The 17716-nt window shown below is 40.4% G+C and overlaps 2 protein-coding genes across 2 annotated transcripts in view; both read left to right on the plus strand.

The window, feature by feature from the left end:
- STMN2 (stathmin 2) overlaps positions 1-17103 on the plus strand; it is a 60150-nt gene extending 43047 nt beyond the window's left edge. Inside the window, exons 4-5 of the mRNA XM_050941403.1 lie at positions 10736-10927; positions 15753-17103. Of these exons, the coding sequence (XP_050797360.1) occupies positions 10736-10927; positions 15753-15812 (252 nt within the window). The 3' untranslated portion in view covers positions 15813-17103. The remainder of the gene's footprint in view (positions 1-10735; positions 10928-15752) is intronic.
- Positions 1-17716, plus strand: part of LOC127045143 (uncharacterized) — a 1042790-nt gene that overhangs the window by 663876 nt on the left and 361198 nt on the right. The gene's annotated exons all lie outside the window — the stretch shown is intronic.

Consider the following 17716-nt stretch of genomic DNA (forward strand, 5'->3'; position numbering starts at 1 on the left):
TTCAAACCATGCCTTCTACTCTCTTAGGAGGAGCTGCAGAGGTTAGTTTCACTCAACTGAGTAAGGCTTATTAGCACTAAGGCCATACAGTCAGCAATGCTGTCATGGGGGAATGAGACTGGGAAGCACTGTGGAGGAAATGCCAGACAGCGAGGAGGTGGGGAGTATGACAGAGACCGGGATTCTGCCTGGATTCTTGCATTATTCCTCGTGTCTAAGAGGTCATGCCTCTGCCCTTCCACACAGTTACTCACTCCCCACCTTGAGGAGCCAATGAACCTCTTTAATTTTTTGCAGCTCTGAAGCTACATACATGTTGCATTGGTTTGGCCCCTTCTAAATGCTTTTGCATGCAATGGCATGGGAGATCAATGCCAGAAGCTACCTTTCACAAACAGTAACTCAAAGATAAACAGCGATACTAAACAAAATCCAATGGCTGGAAGCTGACTCTAGACAAACTGAGACTAAAAATAAAGGGCAATTTTTTAACAATAAGGGTAATTAATAGTTGGAATAACTTACCTAGGAGTTGGTGGATTCTCTGTTACTTCACGTCTTCAAAGGTAGGATATGGTTGAAATTATTTATTTATTAATACAGGATATTGCCAGGCACTAATTCAACCACAAATTCCTTTATTCAATCCAAAAGCCAAATGATAGTTATACAATTACTTTAAACATGCTTAAAAAGTTTAAATAATAAGCACTTATTACACCCGTGCAGTAACAAACATTCATAAGCGTTTGATCAGAGTACTCACAAACGGGCTAGACAGAGGGGTGCTTAAATTCATGTTGGCTGGCTCCAACTGACTAGGCAGGTATTAGTATTGAACCTTTAAAGTTCATCTTGTGATACTCTAACAAACAAATGATGTCACTTCCAATCGCTAACTGTAGCTCAGAACCAGTTTTGGGCAGTGTGGGACTGGGCCCCATTCTCCAGTATAAACATTGGTATGTCAAAGTTTATTACCAGTTCACCACAGAACTTTTAACCAAACTGTGATAATCTTCTATAATTTAGAGGCTTTTTTCAAGGACTTTTCCGCCTCTCTTATCAGCATCCTTTTAGGTCCAGTTGTTCCAGTCAGGCCTCATTCCAAGCTTTGCATTCTCCCCAAAATTTGTCTTGTTAGATGCCACATTCCTTCCAACTTTTGAAGCTTTTATTTTCAAGGCCATGTTACATATTTTTCCTATATTTTCAAAGCCTTTCCATGGTTGGTAAACCCCCTTTATTTTACTTACACTACAGAACACATATTTTCCTTCACTCCAACAGATGTCTTTCTAAAATATATACTATAGAATCATAGACTATCAGGGTTGGAAGGGACCTCAGGAAGTCATCTATTCCAACCCCCTGCTCAAAGCAGGGCCAATCCCCAACTAAATCATCCCAGCCAGGGCTTTGTTAAGCCTGACCTTAAAAACCTCTAAGGAAGGAGATTCCACCATCTCCCTAGATAATCCATTCCAGTGCTTTACCACCCTCCTAAAGAAAAAGTTTTTCCTAATATCCAACCTAAACCTCCCCCACTGCAACTTGAGACCATTACTCCTCGTTCGGTCATCTGGTATCATCCTAGATGACAGTCTAGATCCATCCTCTTTGGAACCCCCTTTAAGGTAGTTGAAGCAGCTATCAAATCCCCCCTCATTCTTCTCTTCTGCAGACTAAACAATCCCAGTTCCCTCAGCCTCTCCTCATAAGTCATGTGCTCCAGCCCCCTAATCATTTTTGTTGCCCTCCGCTGGACTCTTTCCAAGTTTTGTGCATCCTTCTTGTAGTGTGGGGCCCAAAACTGGACACAGTACTCCAGATGAGGCCTCACAAATGCCGAAGAGAGGGGAATGATCACGTCCCTCGATCTGCTGGCAATGCTCCTACTTATACAGCCCAAAATGCTGTTAGCCTTCTTAGCAACAAGGGCACATTGTTGACTCATATCCAGCTTCTTGTCCACTGTAACCCCTAGGTCCTTTTTCTGCAGAACTGCTGCCTAGCCACTCGGTCCCTAGTCTGTAGCAGTGCATGGGATTCTTCCAACCTAAGTTCAGGACTCTGCACTTGTCCTTGTTGAACGTCATCAGGTTTCTTTTGGCCCAATCCTCTAATTTGTCTAGGTCCTGCTGTATGCTATCCCTACCCTCCAGTGTATCTACCACTTCTCCCAATTTAGTGTCATCTGAAAACTGGCTAAGAGTGCAATCCACGCCATCCTCCAGATTATTAATGAAGATATTGAACAAATCTGGCCCCAGGACCGACCCCTGCAGCACTCTGCTTGATGCTGGCTGCCAACTAGACATGGAGCCATTGATCACTACCTGTTAAGCCCAATGATCTAGCCAGCTTTCTATCTACCTTATAGTCCATTCATCCAGCCCATATTTCTTTAACTTGCTGGCAAGAACACTGTGGGAGACCATATCAAAAACTTTGCTAAAGTCAAGGAATAATATGTCCACTGCTTTCCCTTCATCCACCAAGCCAGTTATCTCATCATAGAAGGCAATTAGGTTAGTAAGGCGTAACTTGCCCTTGGTGAATCCATGCTGACTGTTCCTGATCACTTTCCTCTCCTCTGAATGCTTCAGAATTGATTCCTTGAGGACCTGCTCCATGATTTTTCCAGTTCAACCACAAGTTATAGCAGCAGCTCCCAAACTGTAGGTTGCGATCCCAAGTAGGGTTACACCATCAGCAGATGGAGTTGCAGTGATCTCTACTACAGGAGGACTCCAGCTTGCCCCACACAATGTGACCTCACATGTACAATGTGTGCAAGGTCACAATGCATGGAAGATGTGATTTTGCTCCACAAAAATAGCATCCTCTGAACAGCCCGACCTTGCATGCATCATACGTATGAGGTCACACTGTGTAGAGGATGTCATTTTGTAGAGCAAAATGGTGTCCTCCATGTGGCATGACCTTATGCATATGGTGCGTGCGAGGTCACGCTGTCATGGAGGATGCCATTTTGCTCTTCCAAATGGCACCTTCCTTGCTGTTTGTGGCCTGGACAGGAAATATGTCATTAAAATGGGGTTGTGCCAGCAAAAAAGTTTGGGAATCCCTGAGTTATGGTCTTGATAAAGCAATCACTGGTGAAATTCAGTAGCCTGTGTTATATAGGAGGTCAAACTAGATGATCATAATGATCCCTTTTGGCTTTAAAATCTAGGAATGTATGAATCAAGAAGCAGGAGTCCCAAGGTTATTCCTGAGCTCAGATCTCCAGCTATCAGTTTATTGTGACTGGCAGAACATGAAGTCTGACAGCATGAGTATTAATTATTAAAATTATTCCTATCGGGAAAAAATAATTTGTGAATAAACAAATGCAGAAGGTGGCCTCTCTATTGAATGTGTGTGAAATAGCGTTTTGCTTTTTTTCGGATAAACAATTCTGATGCTGACTGCAGTAGCTACTCTAGGCCTTCACCCTGCAATGGGATGCATGTGGATGACCCCTTATGCACTTCGAAGTCCCATTGACTGCTATAAAGGTGATATTGGTATTTAAGCTTTACAAAATAACAAATATTTAATTACAGGTGAAAATCTGTGTACAGTAAGGGTGGGAACTATACACTCAATTCCTATACATTTCTAGTGAAAACTGGACATCTAAATCCCTTAGCTTTGAAAATCTCAGCCTCAAAATATATTGAATTCTCTTCTCCAAATGTGACATTTCTCTTTTGGCTTAAAATTAATGGTAAGAACTATTTACCATTTACTTAGGTACCAGGGAATATCCATAATTTTCTTCAGTAATGTGGTATTAGAGGAAGAAGTAGGTTAAATCAACATATCATGGCAAGATATTTTTCCCTTAAAGCATATTTAATGAAAAAGTAGATATCTGGATCCAGTTAAATCCAAAATTATTCCCTACAGTGTTCTAAAATAGGGGCAATCAAAAATGAAATGTAAGGGACTCAGATGTAGTAGAGCTCATGGCTAGTTGTATGTGATCTGTGCCAGTCTAGAAAACAATTAAATCAAATACCATATAGTCAAAGAGTCAGTTACACAGAAGCCAGTAAAAAACCTCACAAAAAAAATTGCAATTGCAATTTCAGAACTCATGTATACTAGCAAGTCTATTCTCATCCCCACACAGGTACATTATACTCATCAGTGTTAATGGAAGGTCTATGCATTTTGTCTTGTCCCTGAGATGCTTCATGGAAGGGACACAATTGTCAAACCGCTAACCCACATTTTACATTAATATACCACTGACATCAAATTTGCTTTAAAAGGAAACATTTCGGACCAGATTCAGACACTTTATTATACCAATTGTAATCGGAGCCAGCCAATCAATGGACTAGATGAATGGCATTTAATTATCAGTATAAATCAAAATTAGAGTAATTAGAAACAGACTTATTCAGAAAGATGCATTATATACTGAAAATAGAATACTATGGCTCCAGGACTTAGTAAATGAGCTATGGAACTTTTGATATCTGTGTGGTTGGTTCAATCAATGATGAAATGTTGTTAACATCAGACAACTGGTTCATGGCCTCCATGAAATGTGTTGGTGGCCTCAGAATAGTTCCCAAAAAACAGCTCTCTCCATTGTAAAAATAACCTTCTGTCAGCGCTAATTGTTCTGCCCCCACCACTGTCTTTTGCTAGAGAGGAAAGGATTGAATGGGCCTGGAGACTGACCCATACTCTCAGTGCTAGAAATGAGCACTCCAGGGTTAGGCTGAGGTGTGTTGGTGGAGTTGGAGAACTTTGCATTGCCATTACCAATGGTATGTGACTGTTTTTGAACAGAAAACTCCTGGCTTCTGCGTGGTAAATCCAGCTCTTTTCACAAATATTCATTCACTAGTACAAATCTAGAGGGGAAAATAGCAAGACTTTTATTATTGTTGTTGTTGTTGTTTAAAATAGCTAAAGAAGAAACAAGCCTCATTCTTAGTCTGTCAAATACAGAAGTTCACAATCTACAGAGCCAGATTTTCAACATATAGCCTCTCTTTGTGACTGCAGCCTTGGGAACACAACCAAACACATATATTCACTTAATATATGTGAGCTAATTATAGACCTTACATGCACAAAGCCCAGGAACATGCATAAGCTCCTTGCAAATGTCCTTCACACATAAATTATATGCAAAAACTGTTTGTAAAGAGCAAATGATAGTCTCAACAAGACACCTCTGAACATTTCTCCACATTGCAAAACCAAGACACAGTTTAGCACTGCTGGCTCAACAGGGGAAACAGACTGGAGAACAGAGATGCCAGAAAGGACGTTCACTAGTGAGATGGGCACTGGACAAGGTCTCTGGAAACCAAAGATAAAAAGTCAGCCATTTAAGTCTTTGGGAATTTTGCCTTTGACTTCAACAGAGGAAGGATTTCATCCATGATTCCACTCCTAGCACTTCCACTGATCTCTTGTGTGACCAAGTCACTGCACTACACTGCATTTGTTCCCCTCCCACTTTTTGTCCATCTTGTCTACACAGAATACAATTTCTTCAGGACAGAGGCTGCCTCTCACTGTGTGTTTGTACAGTGCCTAGCACAGTGGGGTGTCTGTTGCAGCTGGGGCATCTAAACACTATTGCACTACACATAATAATCCATACTGTGTCCCATGTGAGGAATGAGATGTAATGGCAACAATCTATGAAAAAGCCAGTGCTGTGCAAGCCAGCATGGTGTCTAGTTCTACCCCATTCCCTTGCTTTGATGCACAACAGCAAGAAAATAACTAAATTCATTTCCCCTGAAAATGTCATTCCTTGATCTCAATGTTGTTTTTCTATGAATGCTTGGTCTTTATTTTGGCATTTACACTGCAGGAGGAGACCTTTATCCTGGCTTAACATTCTATTCCATTAACATTATCTCTTCAATATACAATACTCTGAGATACAAAGTTAATGCAATTCCCACTGAATGTGTTAATTAAAAAAATCCAGCAACTGGATTAATTTTGCAGCATCAAAGTGAACCTTTCATAATTGGAACTTGCCCCTATATATCCTTAAAACTAATACAGTCAGGGTATGCATTCAAGTGCAAATTTCAGCTTTAAAAGGAATTGTTCTGCTAGTTCACTTCCTGCTATTTGAGTAATCCTTTCTTTTTCTCTCTACAAAACTGATCTAATATATTTTTGGATATACTTGTCATGGGAAAGTAAATAAATCTGGGAAAATAGAAAATCCTTGTATGTACGTACAGCTGAACCCAATTTTCAACTTGAATGTTTTAAAAAGACACACCTCCATAGTCTGCATTTGCAAGCTCTACACTACAGGCACTTTGACATTTAAAATGGGCGTCTAGTTGACTATATGTCTATGTAAACATCCAAATGTGGGATATGGAGCTTCTATAAAAGCACTTCTTAAAAACTGGGATCGCTGTTGCTTTTTACAACATCCACTAAAAAAAATAAAAATAAAAAAAATAAGGTCATAAACAACTTTACTGCATTCACCTCTTTTTCAGCATACTTGAATATCAGCTTGAGTTGAAGGACCTGTGTCTAGAGTGCTTTACAACATTTGTAAGCAGACGTTGTAAGGCAAAATAATGTTGTAAGTCAAAAAAGTGTAGCAACCATTAGGAAAGGGATAGATAATAAAACAGAAAATATCATAATACCACTATAATCAATCTATGGTATGCCCACACCTTGAATACGGAGTGCAGTTCTGGTTGCCCTATCTCAAAAAAGATATGTCCGGACTGGAAAAAGTATAGAGAAAGACAACACAAATGATGAGGGGCTTGGAACAGCTTCCAGATCAAGGTCTATAAAATCAGGAATGTTGTGGAGACAATAAATAAGGATGTGTTATTTATCCCTTCACATAGCACAAGAATTAGGGGTCACCCAATGAAATTAATAGGCACCAGAGATTAAACACATTGCCTGGGGGTGTTGCGAAGGCCAAAAGTATAACTGGATTCAGAAGAGAATTATACAAGTTCATGGATGATAAGTCCATTAATGGCTAATAGCCAAGATGATCAGGGATGCATCCCCATGCTCTGGGTGTCTCTAAACCTCTGACTGCCAGAAACTGGAATTGGATGACCAGGGGGCTAACTTGATTATTGCCCTGTTCACTCTCTCTGAAACATCTGGCACCAGCCACTGTCAGAAGACAGGATACTGGGCTAGATGGACCATTAGTCTGACCCAGCATGGTCATTTTATGATATTTATAAGTGTGCAAGAAACTTGTTTTGTGCTCTAGTGTAAAATGTTATGTTTGGGAATTAATAATAATCCCAGACATAAGTTAATAATAGCCAAAAATGTGTACTGTAATATACCTAGGAAGAGACAAATGATGTAAACTATAGACTTTGTTTCTGTTGGAATTATGTGTGTTACCTTTGGAGCTCCAGCACAGAATCTGAATTCCAATAGAAGTAACTAAGGAGCTAGTTTGCTAATCACAGTCACGTCAGTAATCATTCTTTAGTTCAGTGCTGGGCAACCTGTGGCACGCGGCCCATCAGGGTAATCCACTGCTGGGCCGTGAGACAGTTTGTTTACATTGACTGTCCACTGGCACGGCTTCCCGCAACTCTCAGTGGCTACAGTTCACCGTTCCAGCCAATGGGAGCTGTGGGAAGTGGCAGCTAGCACATCCCTGCCCATCACTGCCTTAGCTCCTTCAACATGTGCAGCAGACTTTGATCAGACATGGAGGAAATGTTCTTTTGCCAAATGTTTTTGAGGCAGATACCATTCCACCACTACAGTGTGAAAAACAATTTGGCTTCACTCCAAGTCTTGCTTTATTAGGCTATGGTGGTGATCAGACCATTGAAGGCCAGATTCACAGCTGCTGTAAAACTGAAATCAATGGAAAAATTTACATTAACTGAGGCTCTACTCCTGTTCTTTTCCATTTATTTTGTACCTGCCACTTCTTGTAGCTAGACTAGTGTTCATCTAACACTGGAAATTGTCATCTAACACTGGAAATTCAAATTCCTGTCCCATTCCAGGTTGCTAAATCCTGGGGTATTTATGGAAGAGTTTATAAACATACCCAGGCTGTTTATATTGAGAGATCAGAACTCTGCCATATATTGTACATTATGAAAATACACAAGACTAACAAGGCCCTGTCCAATTTTTAGTCAGGTAAACTCCTATTAGTGCCAATGTGCTATCTCACCTCCTAGAACTCTGTATACTTTCCTATGGAATTCAAAATCTTTACTATAAAATTCAACTTATGCCAATAAAAATTCTGTTTTAAACAGTAAGGGATTTGAATTCATGACAACACAGCTTGAGAAATGGGCAACATTTTCAAAAGTAACTAAAGTGTCTGAGATGCCTAAGTACCATTGAAAGCCAATGGGATTTATTTTGAAAGCTTTACCCAGAACCATAGTGCAAAAGCTGATTTCAAATATATCTTCTAAATAGCCCTGGATATCTCAGAATATCTGCTGTTTTATTTAAGGGGAACTGTTTGATTGAATTAATAGATAATGGGGTACATTTGGTTATCAGCACTTGCATGTTTTTAATCCTCATGAAACTTCTCTCTCAAATTATTAAATCTACACCATCTGTAGTGTTAGGGGATATTATTGTTTAATACTATAGCATTTTTTCTAAGGGAATAGTCATCAGAAATCACTTCTTATACAAAAAGGAGGTACTGGTCCTTTAAGGTAAGGGGTGCTCAAAATTCTTCAGCATGTGGACCACATTTTAAGGGAGACACGGTCACACAAAGTACCTTTACTCCTGGTCATGGCCATGTGGATCACTTCCCCTTCTATTTGTGATTGCCCAACCCATTTTCTGTTTCATCTGAAATTCTGGCCTCTACAATGGTTTCTTACATGGAAGTTAATATTTGGAAAAGATTTGATATGATGTTAGCTCTCAGCACCTGATTTAGCAGGGGTAAACAAGGCGGGGTATTGGCTATGTACCCAGCCAACTCACCATGCACCACCAGCAAGTGCTTTGAGGACCATGGTTTGAACACCTCCGCTTTCGGCACATCCATGAGACCATGCCAGAGATGAAAGCATACAGACCACACGTGGCAGAAGTTCATCAGTGTAGGTTTCCTCTTTAATCTGAAACAGGGCCATTTGTTCCTTTCCAAAGCTGAACATTTCCTACCTCAATGCCTCATTGCAGTTTGTGAAGAGCCACTAGTATGAGTTCTGCTGCATTTTTTGGAATCTGCTCTATTTCTCTGGTCGGCAATCTTTGTTTTGTGTGTAGCTCATCACTGTTGTCAGAATTTTCTTTTTAATCTTATTACAGCACCCTTTATCTCATGTGAGAGAATTTCAGTGCTTTCACTTCACTTCAGTGACTACAAGGAGGTTTACAGGAAATAGCATTAATTACTGCAATTTGTAATTATTGGTGAAAACTCAATTTAGCTCCTAAAATGTGGGCTATATATGTTGGTCTAATTTTATTATTGGGTTTAGTGTGCAAGTGCTGGGTGGTGTTGGGGGCCTGTGATATACTGGAGGCCAGACTAAATGATCTGATGGTCTCTCCTGACCTTAAAATTTATGATTCTGATGTGTTTACACACAAAACAGTGGTAACCTTCACTGAAATCTGCACAATCAGGCTCCTACCACAGTTCATTCCTTTCCTCCATTCTTCCATCTTCCTCCCTCTGGTTCATTTTATAGAACAGTCCACAGTGTTGCTCATCATTTCCAAATATTCCTCTTAAATATATTTACTTTAGACTTGAGTTGCTCCTGGAACAGTCTTAACATTGCAGCCTTGTTGGCTTGCATCAGAAGATCAGTGGTTTCATTTTGTTTTAAGTGAACTTCAGTGTCCTAAATGTAATTCTAAACTAATAGCAAAGCTCATGCTTCTGGCAATTGTGCTCATAAATAAGGGTAATAGGCTACAGGGTACAGATTGCATGCATTTAAGATCCTCTGTAGATTTCATGGTCTTTGCAGAATTTAAGCTTTCAATTAAAAAAAATATATTTTTAGGCCTTTTGTTTGGAAAAATAAACTTCTTCCTGTTTACAGAAACAAAATGGAGCCAGATCAGATCTGAACTTCCTACATTCATCTTCAGGGAATGTTAACTTGAAAGCTATCTGTGGCCATTTCAACAAAGATAGCTTGAGGAAAAACAAAAAAAAATCATAGCTTTTGTTTCTGAAGCCCAATTATAAAAGAATACATATTTTTAGACTGAAATCTCATATGATTTTGAAATAAAATGTTCATGCATAAATGACTGCATCTCTTACCACTGAAATATTTAAGGCAGGTACAGACAGTGTCACATGGTAGCCTTACTAATCCAGAATTCTCAAATACTCTTTCAGATGTGTCCTTATTTGAATACCTCACATATGTTCAACGTCTTCATACCTCAGTTATTGAAATGGGCTTTGCTTATAACGGATGTGGGGGAAAACAGTTTTTCCAGAATGCCCCTCAGATCTATTGCCACTATAAATAAATAAATTTACTTATTACTCTGCTATATATTTTATTAATTTAGTTTTTCCAAGTATTTCAAGAACAAACAGAACATCAGATCTCACAAAAATCCAGACTTAGTGCACTTGGCCCTTTCTAATCAAAGACTTGCTTACTAGTGTTTTTTATTTACTCAGACTGCCTTATGCACTGTTTTCTGACATTCTCTAGACAATTGCCTCAGCAGGCTGTATCTTTTTTCCCAGTCCCAGGAGGCCCAGGTGCTGAAACATCTGGCAGAAAAGAGAGAACATGAGCGAGAAGTCCTTCAGAAGGCTTTGGAGGAGAACAATAACTTCAGCAAAATGGCAGAGGAAAAGCTGATACTGAAAATGGAACAGATCAAAGAAAAACGTGAAGCTAATTTAGCCGCTCTTATTGAACGTCTTCAAGAAAAGGTAATCAGGTCATGACTCCACACCACAGCCTGCAGCAGGAATTTTGGCCAAAATTTTCAAAAGTAACTGGTGATTTTGGGTGACTCCATTTTTAGATCCCTTAACTTGAGGCACCTTAAAGGGGGCTGATCTTCTGAGGATGAGTGCTCAGGGATTTCTGAAAACAATGTCCCACTAAGGTGACAAGTCGAGAACTCAAAAAAAATCACTAAGATTTTGATAAATCTTGGCCTCCTTCTCAGACTGTACCAGCTAGTTCTCTATTATACCCAGTTCTGATATGCTCTCAGGCCTGTTTGTCTGTTCCCTTTTCTTACTGAGAACCGCACCTTTACCCTTATGGGCAAAGGGTCTGTGTTTTTTAAATCAAAGGCCCCCAAGTTCAAAAACAGAAAAAACGCCAAAGAAAAGTTTCTTAGGTTTAATTTCTGGCTTCTAAGCGGGATTTATGAACAATGTGGAATAAATCATTTGTCTCATGTTTAACCACATTCATCCAAACAGACTGTGTTGCAATCACTCTCCTAATTGAGGGAGATTAGATCTATCTTTTGGACCCCTTCAATATACATCCCCAAGGGCTGAATGTATCTACCATTCCTAATGCAACCCTTCCAGCCTGGAAAGCAAAAAGCACAGGAAAAGGCACCAGATGTGATAAAGTCCTTTTAACTTGTTCTGCAGAGAATGATAATTTTTCTCTGTTTGGATGCAATATGAGCTGCTATTGTGAAGCATCTAATATGTCAGCAGACAAGTGTATATACCTCTCAGTTGTCCTTGATGAAGAGGGATGTCCATTTTAGATCTATGTTTTTCTCCATCTTACACCATTTCACCTTGTTAACTGTAGATAATGGGCATCAGAGATGGCAAATGAGGAAGCAGAGCTAGACAAGAAAAAGAGGGCAGCATTCTGTGTTATACCCTAAAGAAGGATGTAACAGGCTGTTTCAAGCAAGTCTCTGGGAGCCCCAGGATTGTGCCTAACCTCCTTGACAGCATTGTTTTAAATAAGCTTGCACATATCCCAAAGTCCAGCAACTCAAAGGAAAAAGACTGTTAGTTGTCCTTGGGGTAATGAAAGGAAATAGGGAGGGCAAAAGGAGCAGCTGCATGCTCTAGACTGATGTCAGAAGGAAGTCCCTTTATGTCACAGTTCATCCAGATGAGCAAGTAGATGACAGATATATGAAGTCAAGGGAATGCTTCTGAGAAGAGGCTGCCCTCTCCCCACTGCAGGTGAAATCCAGGTGGGAAATGTGGAAGACCAAAAATTAAGAACTTTGGGTGCTTGTGGGTTTGTTATTTAAATCCCAAAATGCTGACCATGACTATGTAAGAGGGAGCAAAAATAAAACAGTGGGTCCAAAATCTTCAGAACTGGCCTCTAATTGTAAGTGCGCCAATTTTTGGGTGCTCAAAGGCTCCCGCAATCAGATGCCAGTTGTGGATGCCGAAGTCAGTGGAAACGGCAAGAGATCAGCCTCTGGAAATCAGTCCTACCCTAGCCAGCTAACATTTGCCACACAAAATTAGAGGCCACCTATGAAAATTTGACCTTCAAATTACAAATGAGAACAACACAACAAGTTTGCCATGGGCTTGTTCCAAAGCCCAGTGAAGCCAACGGACAGACTCACATTGACTGCAGTGGGCTTTGGATCAGTCCCCATAAAGGAACATGATGACGTATAAATCTCACATAGGATGCTCACTGGAGGCACTCTCACTTGCAGTTGGCCATGGGTTTTTATTGCTGTTGTCATTTTGTGTTTGTGACTGAGTTTTCAGATTATATTCTCAGAGCTAAATACATGAATGAGATCGAAATCTGATAATTAGTTTATATGAAAGGACAGCAAGAAAAAAATCCCCAGAAATGTGCCAAACAGCGAGACAAAAAATACAGCTTTGTAAACACTCTGGATGGAAGCTTCCCATATTCATTCCACAGCTGTTGTTTCTGAGTACAGGCCCATGGTATAAGGAGTATCTGAATTTACAGTGGCTCCAATTAATCTAAAATTAACTAGGACAGAGCTTTGTATTACAGCCATTAATGGTTATTATTCTAATCAGAAATGACCAAAGAGAAGACAAATTGGCCAGCGATGAACAGAAAGGCCTAAAGCTGAACCTTGAAGACAGCTGCCATTTTACCTAGAAGTTTTAGGAGAATCTGCAGGGCTGGCCATCCGCTCAACCCAGAGGCAGATTTACAGTGAAACACAGGGTGCCCTGGCACAGGGGCCCCCCAACTACAGGGGCTCCAGGGCTGGGCAGCTGTGGGGGCAGAAGCTTGGTCCTGCCAGACCCCACTAACTCTAAATCATCCACTGGCTGAACCTCATCTTTGGAATACTCAGATTGCCCCTTCTGGGTGATCTCACTGATTTCAATATAGGAGCTATCCCATGCTTATGTCAGCTTGTCCTTGAGATAGTGTTCTTTGTGGACTCCTTCACAGTGATGAGGCATATCTGAATCCCCAGCTCTTTCAAACAGGGTGGACATGAACTCACTAACGGTTAGTATCAGTTGTGAGTGGGGGCTCTCAACTCCCATGTCCCTGCTGAACCCTGAGGAGTTTCATACCTGGATACTGCCCAGGCATAATGGTGGTCTCTGAAAGTTATAGAAACTAAAACACAGACTGCAGAGGTGGTGGGTGGGTGTCTGTCCCCTGCAGCAGCATCTAGATTAGTACAAAGACTTATTCTAGTCATATAGAAAGTATGTTATTGTGCCCAGGCATAGGACAGAGAACCATTCTCTGCCAGAAACTCTCCTGTTGAAACATTTTGGCTAATGTGCAGTCTGATTCATCCAGATGACTGCTTCAGTCTATCAGCAGCTCCTTCGGATGAGACCACAATGAGTTGTGACTTTTGAGAATATAGTTAGGTCTCTCCTTGCCTTTTGACTGTGAAAGTTGCAAGCTAGTCATGGAGTGCGTTTATGACTGGTGTCTTGTTTCTGACAAGGATGCCCAGGGTTCTCAGAAGCTCACCGCTGCAGGTCTGATTAATGTCCATTGAGGGTGTCAAGGTTCCTTCCCCACTCTGAACTTTAGGGTACAGATGTGGGGACCTGCATGGACACTTCTAAGCTTAATTACTAGCTTAGATCTGGTATCGTTGCCACCCCTCCCCCAAGGACCCCCTTTTTCCCTGGGTAGTCTTGAAGGACTTCACCAATTCCCTGGTGAACACAGATCCAAACCTCTTGGATCTTAAAACAAGGAGAAATTAACCATCCCCCCTCCTTTCCCCCCACCAATCCCTGGTGAGTCCAGATCTAATCCCCTTGGATCTAAAAACAAGGAAAAATCAATCAAGTATTAAGAAAAAAGGCTTTTAATTAAAGAAAAGAAAGGTAAAAGAAAACCCTCTGGGAGAGATTAGCATACCAGCTACTCTCACAGACAACAGATTCAAAACACAGAGGATGTTCCCCTGGGCACAAATTTAGTTACACAAAAAATACCCAAATACCCAATTTGATTCTACCTCAATTTGCATAAGACGGGCTACAAAGAAATAAACATAAACCTATTTATTCCTTTCTAAAACTTACTACTCTGATCAGAGGCTGGTTCCTTGATCTTTTTCACTACAGCTGAAACTGAAACTCTCGAACAAAGGAAAAACTTCCCTCCTTCCTTTTGAAACGTCTTGTTCCCCAGTTGGTTCCTCTGGTCAGGTGTTAGCTAGGCTAGGTGAACTTTTTAACCCTTTACAGGTAAAAGAGGCATTAACCCTTAACCATCTGTTTGTGACAGAGGGTTGTTCTGATTCTTTTCCAGTGTGGCTGTGCTACCCTTACTGACTGGCATTCTCACCATGCCTAGATGCCTTAGTGGAAGGGTTCTTGAGTCCTTTTCCTCAGACTGCATCTGCATAAAATTTAACCCTAAATTAGAATTGTTCCCTTTTTATTACAAGTCTTCCACGAGTTCAGTGTCTGGATGGTACCTTGTCAGGCTGTTGATCCTGGCATTTACTTTGCCAGTGATGGCAACCTTAATTGCTTGCTTGTCCACTTCTCCCTCAATCACCTCCATGCTTCCTCATATGCCATCCCTGTGCATTGGAACATTTCCACATAAGTATAAATAAAACTGTCAAATTATCCTTAAAAGCTACCTCTGAAATGATGCCTATAAATTTCTCCTGCTGGCACTGGTTAGGGTAAATGATGATCTGCAATTTCTGCTTTTCTGCTCAACTCTGCTCATTTTGTTACTCATTCCTGCACCCTTCTCCATCATATATGTCTAGTTTTCCTCCTGTTGAGTCCTGTCATCTAGAGTGTGAGCTCTCCAGCTACCTTGATGGAGCCATGATCCTTAACTGCAGCTCCTACATACTACTGTAATATGAACAGTAATAATAACCACCTCTCACACACAAAAATATGGTAACCTGCTAGCAAGAAGGTAATTACCTAAAGCCAGTTCACCTCGGCTGAAATTAAATTTTTGAGCGACATTTTGGAAAGCAATGGGAGTTGTGTGCATTCAGCACCTAGAAGAATTGGACCCTTAGGGTGAAATTCCCTCCTGTGCAGAGGGCATGCCATTGAGGCTACGTCACTCTTAAATCCTACTTAAGACCTCAAAACAGGACTTAAGTCGAACTGTAGTAGTGAATAAGCCATGTGCTGGCCTGGTGAATTTCATCCTTCATGAGCAGCACCCCCAAAAGATTGTTGTTCTACTGAGGCTAACTCTACACAGAGAGCAAGAGGTTTCCATTAAGAATCGTCCTGGGCAGGTGCAGCAAAGAAGAGGTTTGACCTTTCCCTTCTTGGTGTTTTCCAGGAGAGGCATGCTGCAGAGGTCCGTAGAAACAAGGAGCTCCAGGTGGAACTGTCTGGCTGAAAAAAGCAACGGTGGATGAGACACCTCCCCACCATTAGTAAACTCCCCTGCCTATATTATTATGGATCATGCGATATCAGTATGGGAAATGTATGACATGGTTTAAAAAAAAATCAAGAACTCAATAAAAAACAAAACAAAAACAAAAATAAAAACAATATGGTCTCTCTGCAGAATGATTTGCTTGATGTTTAAAAAAAACTTGGATCTTATTTTGTAAATACTTACATTTTTGTTAAAAAATACAAGTATTGCATTATGCAAGTTATTTCATAATCTTACATGTCCTGTAACAGGCTTTTGATGTTGTCTATTTCCACTCAGTTGAATTTGCTAGGTCTGTTCATTTGAAGCAGCCCATGTCTAATTCCATTCCCTGCCATTTTAATTCTAACCATGCAATGAGGTCAATAGTAGGTTTATGGTGCTAGAGACCAGTCATCGCCTAATAACCCAGAAGGCTTTGTAATCAATAAGCTCTGTTAAAACAATAACTAGATCACAGGTATTGTGACTCCACATGAAGCTGTCCAGATAAAAAACTCTTAAAACATTGAGTGTTCATAATTTATTTACATCTACCCTTTGTAGAATTAAAATGAACAGGAGATTAAATTGTTATTTGCAATGTTTATTTTGTCTGCCTTCATCAGATCAGAGGCAACAAATATTGCTTTTTTAATAAGAGCTACTGATAAAAGAAGGCAAGGGACATCAATCTGAGCCAAAGTTAAGAAGCTGAGTATTATAAACAGACTAGCTATGAAAAATTCTAAATGGTACACAACAGCCATAAAAAATGCTAATTGTCTCACAAGCTTAATTCACAAGTTGAAGATTTATTGATGGAGCAATCAATCAACATCAAGTGGCTTTGTCTGTAGATGCCATGATCTATGATATTCATTTGAAGCTACTGTGTTACACGTGTAAAAGAACAAGAGGCTACTGAATATTTCCACCAGGGACCTGTGAGCTGGTTGTTGCTTTTTTTTTAAAACACTGCTGATTTCCACTCAACATGACCTGTCCTCTTCAGTGTTAGTCAACCTGACCTACTTTAAAGACATCTAGAAAAAAAGAGGGCTGATGCGGCAGGAATAATTAGACAAGGTGCTTGTGCCAAGTACGGTATCACCAAACCTAACATAACCCCTAAAATAGCTGCCGTTTTGAAGTTGTCCCTACCCCCTGGAGGTTGCTGCCTGCATATTCTACTCTTCATTAGTGCTATTTTCCTGTATGTCATTGTGAGCAAGCTGTGATTAATAAAGAATTGGGGTTCTGTGAACTGAAAAAGGGCTTGTCTGTTCTCTCGCTCCATCACTTCTCTGACACATGCCACTGTGAAGTTAAGGTCCACTGACTTCATAGCATCATGGAGGTTAGAAATGGAAAGGCCTATGAGTAGGTCAAGGAACCCATTCCCCTGCCAATATAGGATTAATCCCTACACTATATATTTTTATTGTTGAGACATAGTGCTTATTATTAAGTGTCTCGGAGGCTGAGATACAATGCAATCCTGAAGGGTGACTTTACAGAGCACAGAATGTAATAAAAAAAGAAACCACCAGTAAAAAGTTATGTGGGGATGCAGGATTACCACTGTCAGGTCCTACAACAAGCACATATCCTGGCCCAACACTTGCTGTCTGTTAACATATTGATATTAGAGCCTAAGGAAACTCACTTCCAGGCTTAAATGAACACGGCAAAATAGCTAGAGATGGTGCTGAGCAGCAGGTTTGGCTGTAGAACCAGATCTGGACTCACACCATGTAGAGTCACAGGTTTGGTCCAGAACCAAATCAAGAATAATTATTTTCAAATAGTTTCTGATTTAAATCCAGGAAAGCAAAGCTACTGAGAGATGGTTCCGGAAGAAAGATGGGCCAAGACAA

Source organism: Gopherus flavomarginatus, chromosome 2 (genome assembly GCF_025201925.1).
Source record: "Gopherus flavomarginatus isolate rGopFla2 chromosome 2, rGopFla2.mat.asm, whole genome shotgun sequence".
Classification (NCBI taxonomy): Eukaryota; Metazoa; Chordata; order Testudines; family Testudinidae; genus Gopherus; species Gopherus flavomarginatus.